Source organism: Lipotes vexillifer, unplaced genomic scaffold (assembly GCF_000442215.2).
Source record: "Lipotes vexillifer unplaced genomic scaffold, Lipotes_vexillifer_v1.1 scaffold624, whole genome shotgun sequence".
NCBI classification, from domain to species: domain Eukaryota; kingdom Metazoa; phylum Chordata; class Mammalia; order Artiodactyla; family Lipotidae; genus Lipotes; species Lipotes vexillifer.
Genome location: NW_006771007.1, coordinates 477,528 through 488,604, shown reverse-complemented (window position 1 = coordinate 488,604; position 11,077 = coordinate 477,528). Strand labels below are relative to the sequence as shown.

At 36.6% G+C, this 11,077-nt stretch overlaps 1 protein-coding gene across 2 annotated transcripts in view; it reads right to left on the bottom strand.

Annotated features, from left to right (window-relative positions):
• The window catches only part of WNK3 (WNK lysine deficient protein kinase 3), a 156,693-nt gene that overhangs the window by 56,373 nt on the left and 89,243 nt on the right, over positions 1 to 11,077 (bottom strand). For both annotated transcript variants that reach the window (XM_007446476.1, XM_007446477.1), the window contains exons 11-17: positions 9,779 to 9,843; positions 6,399 to 6,546; positions 5,625 to 5,741; positions 4,056 to 4,211; positions 3,923 to 3,974; positions 2,178 to 2,312; positions 886 to 1,814 (exon numbers count right to left, since the gene is read on the bottom strand). In XM_007446476.1, coding sequence (XP_007446538.1) covers positions 886 to 1,814; positions 2,178 to 2,312; positions 3,923 to 3,974; positions 4,056 to 4,211; positions 5,625 to 5,741; positions 6,399 to 6,546; positions 9,779 to 9,843 — 1,602 coding nt within the window. The remainder of the gene's footprint in view (positions 1 to 885; positions 1,815 to 2,177; positions 2,313 to 3,922; positions 3,975 to 4,055; positions 4,212 to 5,624; positions 5,742 to 6,398; positions 6,547 to 9,778; positions 9,844 to 11,077) is intronic.

Here is an 11,077-nt window from a genome sequence, read left to right as displayed (position 1 = left end):
AGGGAAGAGATATGGGAACATATATATATGTATAACTGACTCACTCTGTTATAAAGCAGAAACTAACACACCATTGTAAAGCAATTATACCCCAATAAAGATGTTAAAAAAAAAAAAAAAAAAAGAAGTGGGGTGGATTTTACTTTATATACATGCATATACTACTTATATAATAATAACAATAATAAAGAGACACAGTGATAAATATTTTAAAATATGTCTATGATATACTGTAAAATTAAAAAATTAAATTGTAGACCAATATGTTTATAGCACAATACTATTTTTGTGAGTAAGAAGTTGTAGGTTTGTAAGTAGATCTGTATAAGCTTAAGTCAAGGAGGATTAGTACCATATAGTGGATAAGCACCAGATAGTGGTTATCCCTATGAGTCGAAGGAACAGAAAAGAGAAATTAAATTCCTACATTACATACGTTAAAAAAAGCAAGTCATGAGATTATGGGGTTTTTTTCTTTTAAAATATTTTTTTCAAATAAATAAAAACCCACAAACAAGATTAAATTAAAACCATAATATTTTTAAAAATGAAACTGATAACAGGCATTTTTAAGTGGAAATCTAAAAGCAAGTTCTTCCTACCCACTAAAACAATCTATAAATCAGTCCTGTTCTGTCATTAATACAAAAAATCAACATTGCTCCCAAGTTCCTAGCTAATTCACCAGAGGGCTCTCTCACCAAGCAAGTTCTACCGTCTCTTAAGTTCTGGGCCCCTGCAGCCTAAGCTATGGCCTTCTTAAATACCTGTGACCTCAGAATCTTGTGACATAGATAATTTCATTTCAGAGGACAGAACTTTAGAAAAGAAGGCATTTCTTTAAAAGCATAGGATAAGGAATTGGTTAGAAAGAATGATACTTACATGTAAACATAATTCGCTGGGTATAGAAGTTATCACATTCAGGTCCCTTTTGAACACTGATATGTTAGCAGGCTGACTCACAGTCACACTGGACAGAATCTTAGAGCATGTCTGCTGAAAATTAGGGGACTGTGCAGGACTATCTTGAATTCCACAGTGACTGATGCCTATGACTTCTGGCACTGGACATGAGACTGTGTCTTCAGCAGAGGAAGAAAATGGAGACTCTATGCTTTGGGTATCCTTCTGACTCTCAGGATAGATGCTAGATATGCTATGCTCCTGATAGAGCAAATTTCTTAATTTTTCATCCAGAGTTTTAATTCGGTTGTCTGCAAACTCCATTTTTGGAGGTCCTTCCCCATCTGATTCCAGGACCGTAGAGGACAGCAGGCTAGTTGGTTCAAGGCCAGAGGTCTGAGTGGGAATGACCATCTTAGGAGAACTTGCTTCCACGATCACTGCGGTTTCTCCTTCTTGGGAAATAAACTCTGCATCTGTAGTTGGCTGCTGTACTGGTAAGGACTTAGGCTTTTGATCAGACATAAATGCCGGAGTTGTAAGAGAGTTAGGAGCAATCTGAGTTGACTCACTAGGAGCTGCCTGACTGGCAGCTTGGTGACCTGGATACACAGGTAGGAATATGCCTGCTTGGCTGGTGAGTCCCTCACATTCAAGTGGTACTGCACGAACTGAAGTAGCCATAAGACTGGAACTACTAGCAACTGGTGCCATTATCTGCTTGTCATCTTCCACTTGATAAAGTATAGCTGGCTGCTTAGTTTCTACCCTGGCATATTCAGAAATCTTACCATCAACTACATCCTTGTGTTCTGATGTGGAGGTGTAAAGTGCACGCTGGCATGGATTATTTTCTAGAGTGAGCAGCGTGTCCTGTGATATTTCCTTATTACTTATGTTTCTTGGACCTGGAACGATAACAAAGAATGGCTAAGCATGTAATGGTAAGTACAAAGCATGGACTAGTACCCAAACTCAAAAGGAACAGGAGGAGCAAGGGGTAAATTAAAACCTGTGTGAAAGTACTCTTGTAAATAAGACTCAAAATACACAGAATTCAACCTAACAAGGAGAAAAACCTTTTCCTTTTTTTTCCATAAATATTAAAATTTAAATGGCTTAAGTTACCTCCTAACATTAACATCTTCAAAAATGCTTATGAAAATTCTCATAAGCATAAAATACCCATGAAAACAAGTTAAAGATACAGTGTATATTTTGCATCCCCATCTTCCAGGTCTGGATAAAGGTGGCAGAGAACAAACACTTACTAGAAAGCAGATTTAGCCCAGGAACTGTAGACATGGACTGCTGAAGAGAAGGAGATTGAGCCTCACGGTTTCTTATTGTCTGATTGATACAAAATCGCCATCGACCAACTGGGGATGACTGAGGAGCAGATTCATCTGTAGAAAGAATTGGCAAAAATTAATATGCTAAGCAATTGTCAATATGTTTACCTATTGACTAAGGAAACCAGGTTAAAACACCGTTTTGTCTTTTATCTCCATTTCCAACGGCACTAGGATATGTGTAACTTATAAGACCAGACCTCCCAACCCTGACGGACAAATACTCTAACTACTATGCACAAGATATCTTTAGAGAAGGATTTTGGATTCTACGGAAACAAACATTGTATCAATAGCAATTAAAAGCAGGGCACTTTTGGGAAAAAAACGAAAAGCACTTTTCCCACTAAAACCTACATCTTCTGTTCTGTATCCTGATTATGGTGGTGCTTACACAAATCTCTAAGAGGGCTAAAATTTACAGAACCCTACACCAAAAGAAAAAAAAGTCTATTTTACTGTATGACAACTTAAAAAATAAAGTAAAATAAGCCCCTACATCTGTACTCCTACTTTGTTAACTTATTCAAATAAGTTATTCTCTTTTAAACTTTACCCTACTTTGCCAGTCAGAAATATACTCAGGGACTTCCCTGGTGGTGCAGTGATTAAGAATCCGTCTGCCAATGCAGGGGACACGGGTTCGAGCCCTGGTCTGGGAATATACCATATGCCGTGGAGCTACTGAGCCAGTGCACCACAACTAGAGCCTGTGTACCACAACTACTCAAGCCTGCACTCCTCAAGCCTGTGCTCCGCAACAAGAAAAGCCACCACAGTGAGAAGCCCGCACACCACAACGAAGAGCAGACCCCACTTGCTGCAACTAGAGAAAGCCCACACGCAACAACGAAGACCCAACACAGCCATAAATAAATAAATAAAAAGAAATCTACTCAGACTCCTGCTAATGAGAAAAAGAAGACAGAGGAGAACACTGGCATCCTAACACAAACTACATTTGAGGGTAATGGTATCTGGTTCCATGACTCCCACACAACCTGTTGCTTCTTCATGCTGTTATAATTCCTTCAGATGTCCTCATTTGTCTGTGGCTCTCCTCCCCCTCCCAGACACTCTAAATATACCCATGACCAGAGCTGAGAAGAATGGAGAGATAAAGTTATGAGAAAAGAAAATAGAAGACCCCATTTTTAGTCCCTAGCAGTTTATCTGGTATCTGATTTACAAAAACTTATCAGTGATCAGAGCAGGTAGAAGCATATCATTGGTAGAATGAAATCAAGATACTAATGCTATTAAAACATGAGGCAAACTTAGAACATAATGATTTTAGTTAAGAGAGTTGTTGTCCATCTAATATGGGGGAAAAAAAAACTTACCAGTTAAGTTCAAACAATAAAGCCATTAAAGGTCAGCACTACTGTGACTGCTTTTCTGGTAACATACCATGCAACAACTCAGAAATAAATTAATCAGGTAAAGAACCAATACTTGGAGGAAATTTGGAGAATGGTTTTACTTCTCACTTTTTTTACTTCTTATTTCTGGGCTATAAAGTCCTTTCAAAGTGTGGGAAAACCCACATTAACAATTTATTAAATTCCTTTACTGGCTAACATCTTTCCCAAGGTGTGTACATTAAAAGTTTCCAAATGTCTTGCTTCAAAAGCCAAATGGTAAATTTTATTAAGTATACTTACTGCTGGTTTGAGTGGATGCAGAATTTATCTGTACTTGTTCAGATGATCCTGTCTGAATTAAAAATGAATAGATAAATAAAGAAGTTCCTGATACATATCCGAGAAGACCTATTTGTTAAGCAATTGCTCTTACTTGGCTACTGCTGGATTCCATAGTAATAGAGTCAACTCCAATGGCTCTTTCTGCAGCAGAGTGGACATGAAGGAACTCCTGGGCTTGACCTACGATAGCCCTCAATTCTTCTACAAATTTTTCTTTTTCACTTTCCAGGACAAAGTTATCTTCAACCTATCCAAAAGTAAAAGTAAGTCTATTCACAAGAATGAATTTAGTTTCTTCAAAATTATAATATGGTGACTACCATAAAGAAAACTAAATTAGGTATTTAGATCTAAATGCCACAACAGAATTAACAAAGACCAGCAATAAAATGCCACATAATACATTATTCTATTTTGAGACCATTGATATTTGTCAGATTGGCACTACCTACCAGAAGCCAGCATTTAAAAAAATCTGGCATTCTATAAATTGATTGCCATTTGAAGAACATAACTGAGGTAATGTTTACGTTTAAAACTAGGATGGGGCTTCCCTGGTGGTGCAGTGGTTGAGAGTCTGCCTGCCGATGCAGGGGACACAGGTTCGTGCCCCGGTCCGGGAAGATCACACATGTCGCAGAGCAGCTGGGCCCGTGAGCCATGGCCACTGAGCCTGTGCGTCCGGAGCCTGTGCTCCGCAACGGGAGAGGCCACAACAGTGAGAGGCCCGCGTACCGCAAAAAAAAAAAACAAAAAAAAAAAACTAGGATGTCCAAACGCAAAAGATTTTAAATAAAAAAAAAATCACAAAATGAAGCATCTCTAAAGATGATAAAGAATGGCCTAGAGACAGTTCAGAAAATACTACACTGAATAAGAGGCAGACTGATAAAATTATTAACTTTTAAAATGTTAAATTCTGCTTGGCCAGGAATGTATATACAAAGAAAACTGGCAGAAACAAAAGCATTATGTACTCTTCGTGCCACCCTAGATCATCCCCATTAAGAAAAAAGAGGAGGGGAATACTAACTTAAGCCTAACAATTCAAAGAAAATACAAAAACTAAATGAAATGATGAACATTACTTGAACACCTATATGTAAGATGTTATATCAGTAGCTATTACATTAGAATTACCTGGGGAACTTTACAAACTATTAATGCTTAGGCCTCATCTCCAAAAATTCTGATTTAATTAGGGACCCAGGCAACAGAATTGTTTTTGTTTTAGTTTTTGTTTGGGTTTTTTTTTTTTTTGGCTGCACCACGTGGCTTGCAGGATCTTAGTTCCCTGACCAGGAATTGAACGCAGACAACGGCAGTGAAAGCACCGAGTCCTAACCACTGGACCACCAGGGTATTCCCAACAGAATTGTTGTTAAAAAGCTCTTCCAGTGATTTTGACATGCAGCTAGGGATACGAAGTACTGACCTAGATCCTCTCTTAATGAAACTCCCTCATATTTTACACATAAATATACAGAAAGCAGAGGAGGTATAGTGACTTACTCTTGATCATAACCAATTTAGCTCTGTACAAATTTTAAAAACTAACAGTACCCTAAAAAAAGATGGCTCTGAATAAACGGGGGAAGAGTTAGAGAGGAAAAAGAGACAGAATACTGAAGAGAAAATAATTTGGTTTTACCGTACTTACCATATAGTCTGCAATATCCTCTGGTGCATCACCATCAACATCAAACTTGAAGGTGACCATCTTGTTATTGTGTGTCTCCAGTTGACACTCCACCATGTTGTCTCCAGAGATTGACACCTAGGCACAAACATGTCACTAGTTTAAGAGTCAGTCATTGTCTTCTCTTTGTAAATGGTGCAGGAAACATTTGGATGAGCTCACATACGATATATAAAAAAATGGTTTAAACTGTTCAGAATCTAAAAAGATTCTGTTTTTCCCTTGATGAAATACTGTCTAAACAACTATTGTATGACAAATCTAAGGCTCAAATTATTCAGCAAAAAATAAGTTAGAAATGTGAACCTGTGGGAAAGAAAAGGAACACAACTTTTATGAAAAGGCAAAAAAAAAAAAAGTTACAATGGTCACTATAGCTACCTGCAATGCAAAGATCTAAATCTGGTCATTCATTTCCAAAATTCTCCCACAAATTGACCCTTTAAGCTAAAGAAAATGCACTGTTAATGGAAATGTAAACTGGTCCAAACTTTATGAACAGCAACCTAGAAATACGTATTTAGAAACTTTAAAAAAATCTTCATACCCTTTGACCCACTAATTCTACTTCTAGGAATCTATCATAAGGAAATAATCAGGTATATATACAAAGATTTGTGTTCAAGAGTGTTTGCTGCAGAGTTACATAATACTCACCTCCACAGCAACATCTCCCCTCCCTGACCCCCCAGACCTCAACATGCACTCTTAACCAAATAATATTTATACACTGACCTGAAGGACAGTAAGCTGAAATTTAGTCCCCTTCTCTGATCGAGGACAGGAAGCTCTTCTCTGTTTTATCCGATCTTGTTTGCCATTTCCACTTGGGTTATCAGGGGTATTGGTGTTTTCCTTCACAGCTGCCACATCATTATTCAAACTATTATTTAAAAAAAAAAACAAAAGCAACTCCAATTCAATTTCTCAGAGAAGAAATGATTCTCAAAGTCCAATATTTAACCAAAATCAGAGTTAACATCTGAAATTCCTTTGTGGATAGAATCATTCCATCTTGATGGTAAAATTCTAAGAAAAACCCTCAATTATAAAATCATAAATAATGTTTAAATAAAATATATAAGTAGTACAATATCTCTCAAAAAGTTATGACTGCACAACTCTGCAAATATACTAAATGCCATTGAATTGTACACTTTAAATGGGTGAAAATCTAATGGTATGTGATTATATCTCAATAAAGCTGTTTTTAAAAGTTATGAAACACTGAGATTATATTGTATGTATTAGGCCAACATCTCACAGTAGTGGGAGTGAAAGAAAAACACTGCTAGTGATGGACCTCTATGGAACCTTTTATCAGGGGATGTTCCTGATCAATTTTATTTTGTTTGTTTTGGGGTTTTTCTTGTTAATATGTTCAAATAAAACTTCTAAAAACCAATTCTCACTCAAAATATAGCTGTTTATGTAACAAACTCAACAGGGGATACATGAGGTGTGGAAGACAGGAATAGTGCAAGAAACAGAAAAAGAAATGAAAATGAGATAAAGAAAATGTAGTATGTATATACAATGGAATATTATTCTGCCATAAAAAAGAATGAAATCTTGCCATTTGTAACAACATAGATGGAACTTGAGGGCATTATGCTAAGTAAAGTAAGTCAGAAAGAGAAAGACAAATACCATATGATCTCACTTATATGTGCAATCTAAAAAAACGAAAAATCTCCCAAGTTCACAGATACAGAGAACAGATTGGTGGTTGCCAGAGGCAGGGGTGGGGGGAGGGGGTGGAGAGTGGGTGAAATGGGTGAAGGGAGTCGAAAGGTACAAACTACCAGTTATAAAATAAATAAGTCATGTAATGTACAGCATGGCAACTATAGTTAATAATGCTGTATTGCATATTTCAAAGTTGCTGAGAGTAGATTTTAAAGTTCTCATCACAAGAAAAAAAATTTTGTAACTATGTATGGTGATGGATGTTTAAACTAGACTTACTGTGGTGATCATTTCATAATATATACAAATGGTGAACCACTCTACTGTATATCCAAAACTAATATAAGGGTATACATGAGTTTTACCTCAATAGAATGAAAGGAAGGAAGGAAGAGGGAAGGAGGGAGGGAGGGAGGGAGGGAGGGAAGAAGAAAAATACACCATAATTTTGGTTAAAAAAAACTGAAAATGAATGATGTGAAAATGATTCAACATGATTAATTCTAACTAGTTATATTTTGCAGGTTCAAGCCAATATGATTATGACAGGGCAGACTAACTTTCAGCTGATCTGTGTCAAAGGTATTTTTCAGCTTTTTCTTTAATAAATTTGAAGATATTTCAATAAATAACAAAAATTCCAATAAATACATTTGAAACTTAAATGAGATCTGTAAGCAGCAGATATTTTTTAAATTAATTTTTAGGTTAAGTCCTTTCTCCTAAAAACTACTCAGGAAGTATCTATATAAAGATATACAAGAAAAAATAAAACGAACTCCTAAAACTTTTTCTATGTCCCTGTGAAAAAGAATTTTCATAAATACAAGTGGAGGAAGAAAATACATTAATACTGCTCTTAGTTTTTTAATAGACAGAGAAATAGCAGTAATAAATAACACCTTCAGAGGAGAAAAGGGACATAATTCTAGTCAATGCAGCTGTATCATTCACTTTGCAAAGTTATCTTAAAACACTAGTTTAGGGTTTGGGACAAGATGGCAGAAACTCAACTCTCCCCATTCCTCCCCACTAAGTATAACTAAAAAATCTGGAAATAATACAGTAGACTATCACAGGAGGGCACTGAAGAGTGAAAAGATGAAGACAGACTAGCTAGGGACTCCCAGGACTTGAGGAAAAATATAGCAGCTTGGCATCTCCTGACTCCTGGGCCAAAAGGCAAAGGTAGCCTAAGCCCAGTGGTCTCCTGAACCCCAACCTAGCAACAGAAGGTGATTCAGGTGGGCTCTTTCCTCCCTTGGTGATGCTGGTGGGAACCCTACCAGTAGCATGTGGTCTGGAGAGCTGGCTTAGGGCAGCGGGCCTAGAGAAGTGCTCTCCAACCCCTTGGTCCAGCAGTGGGTCCCAATGGTGTCAGGTGAACCAAGCAGATCAGAATAATAATACAAAGACTCTGAAAACTAAATTGTCATTAGAACCATAGTCCACAAAAGTAGACCAGGACCTTTGCACCTAAACACAGTGACTGACTACTAAAATAGAGTATTTAAATAGGATCCAGAGTATCCTAATATAATGTCCAAAATGTCCAGGAGACAAATGAAAATTCTCTGTCATACGAAAAACCAGGAAAATCACAACTTGAATGTGAAAAGACAATCAACAGATGCCAACACCAGGATGAATCAGATATTGGAATTACCTGGCAAGGATTTTAAAGCAGCCATTATCAAATTGTTTCAACGAGCAATTACAAATACTTTTGAAGCAAATGAAAAGCCAGAAAATCTCATAATAATAGAAGATATTAAGAAAGAAACAAATGGAAATTATAGAAAGAGTACAATCATAGAAATAAAAAATGCACTGAGTGGGCACAATAGCAGAATGAATAGGACAAAGGAAAGAATCAGTGAACCTGAAGACAGAACAAGAGAAATTAACCCAATCTGAACAAGATAGAGAAAAATATTAGTTTACAACTACCAAATAACAATATAATTATATATCTGGTTGTAATTTATTTCTTTAGATTAGCTGGAACTTTAAATTACATTATTTCTTATTTCCTTTTTAAATTCTTATAACATTTTCCTAAGAACAGAATATGATGGGAATTCCCTGGCAGACCAGTGGTTAGGACTCTGTACTCTCACTGCCAAGGGCATGGGTTCAATCCCTGGTCAGGGAACTAAGATCCCACAAGCCATGGAGGTGCAGCCAAAAAGAAAACCACCCCAGAATATTATAATAATGTGAACAAGAAAATGGTCAATAATTTCATAGTCCATATGATATTTATTAACATAAAAAGTAAAAATAATATCTACTATTTTTATTGAACATACACACAAATACTAGAACACAGAAACTTCTTCAGTCAAGACACACTAAGCACCTAATGAATGCAGTACTTCAACATACCCTCATTGCTTTCATGGTATTAATTTGAAGATACTCACCTTCGAACTAAATCCGGTTTTAGAAGAGTTGCTGTTTGTTCAGCTCCAACTGCTTGGGATACAGGCTGTAAATAGCACAGAAATAAAACTTATTATAATAACAGAAAAACTTTAAGCTGAAGGTGCAATTTGCTATTATTGCATAAAATGTGTTTGTTACATTTCATACTTTGGTTACCACACAAACCAGGTAAAATGTCTACATTACTGAATGTCTATATCAATCCTATTATTGATGTTACTACCAAACATAAAGAAAAATAAAATGTAGCAGTATTGATATTCATCAAGACTTTTTCATTAAAAAAAGACAGCATTTATTTTATACTTTTGTTTGTGTTATTTTTCAATGGCTTCCAGTCCTGACTGTAAAACTACTAATAAAAGGAAGAGTTGCTGCCATTCCAGAAACAGATAAATCAATGATTCAAGCTTTAACGTATTGTATGGTCTCTCTCTCTCGTTCCCTTTTCACTAAACTACTGCCAACAATTCCTTTGAGATGTTAGTATCCAGCAGCTGCAATACTGGCATCTAGGAGAAAAGTTTATAAAGGCAAACGCCAACCCTGCTGGAAAATAATGTTAAACATTTATCTAATCCATCCTATGCATTGCCGCTGGTGACAGTACAGTGACTTTAAAATGAAAATCTACCAAAATCAATCACTTACCTACCTAGTTTAAACCCTCTATGATGGCCCCTCATCTTCTATAAGGTTAAGTTCCTTTGGATGGCAAATAAAGTCCTCAATGAACTGGTCCCTGCCTCATTCTCTAGCTCTTCTCTTCTTGAAGCCACACTGAACTCTAGCTCCTCTGAATGAGTTGGGCTTTTTCATATACAGTGACTCTACTTATATTCCTTCATCTCCCTGGACTATTTCAACTACTCCTTAGTCCTGTCCAGTTAGCAAATATCTGAATGGAACTCCTGTATACAAGAAGGCTCTATTACAATGGGTTCCAGAAAGACCAGCAAAATCACCTTGGAGTCTCTTTAAAAAACACATATACCTTATCTCATATCTTGGTTTCTAAACTAAAAGGGATAAAGGTTCCTTGGAGAAATGGCTGATTCCAGCACTGGGGCAAGGAAAATATAAGATGAGCCTGGATCATCTTGCTACCCCCCCAAAGTAAAGAACTGCTCAAAGAACGATGGGAACATATCAAAAGCACACTTCACCCACCCTGAAGGGGTTCCCTATACCCAAATATGAAAAAATTGGGCAGGAAAATAAATAATGAGTAACAGAATATAATGCATTTAATAAAATAAAATAATCCAAGAGTTCAT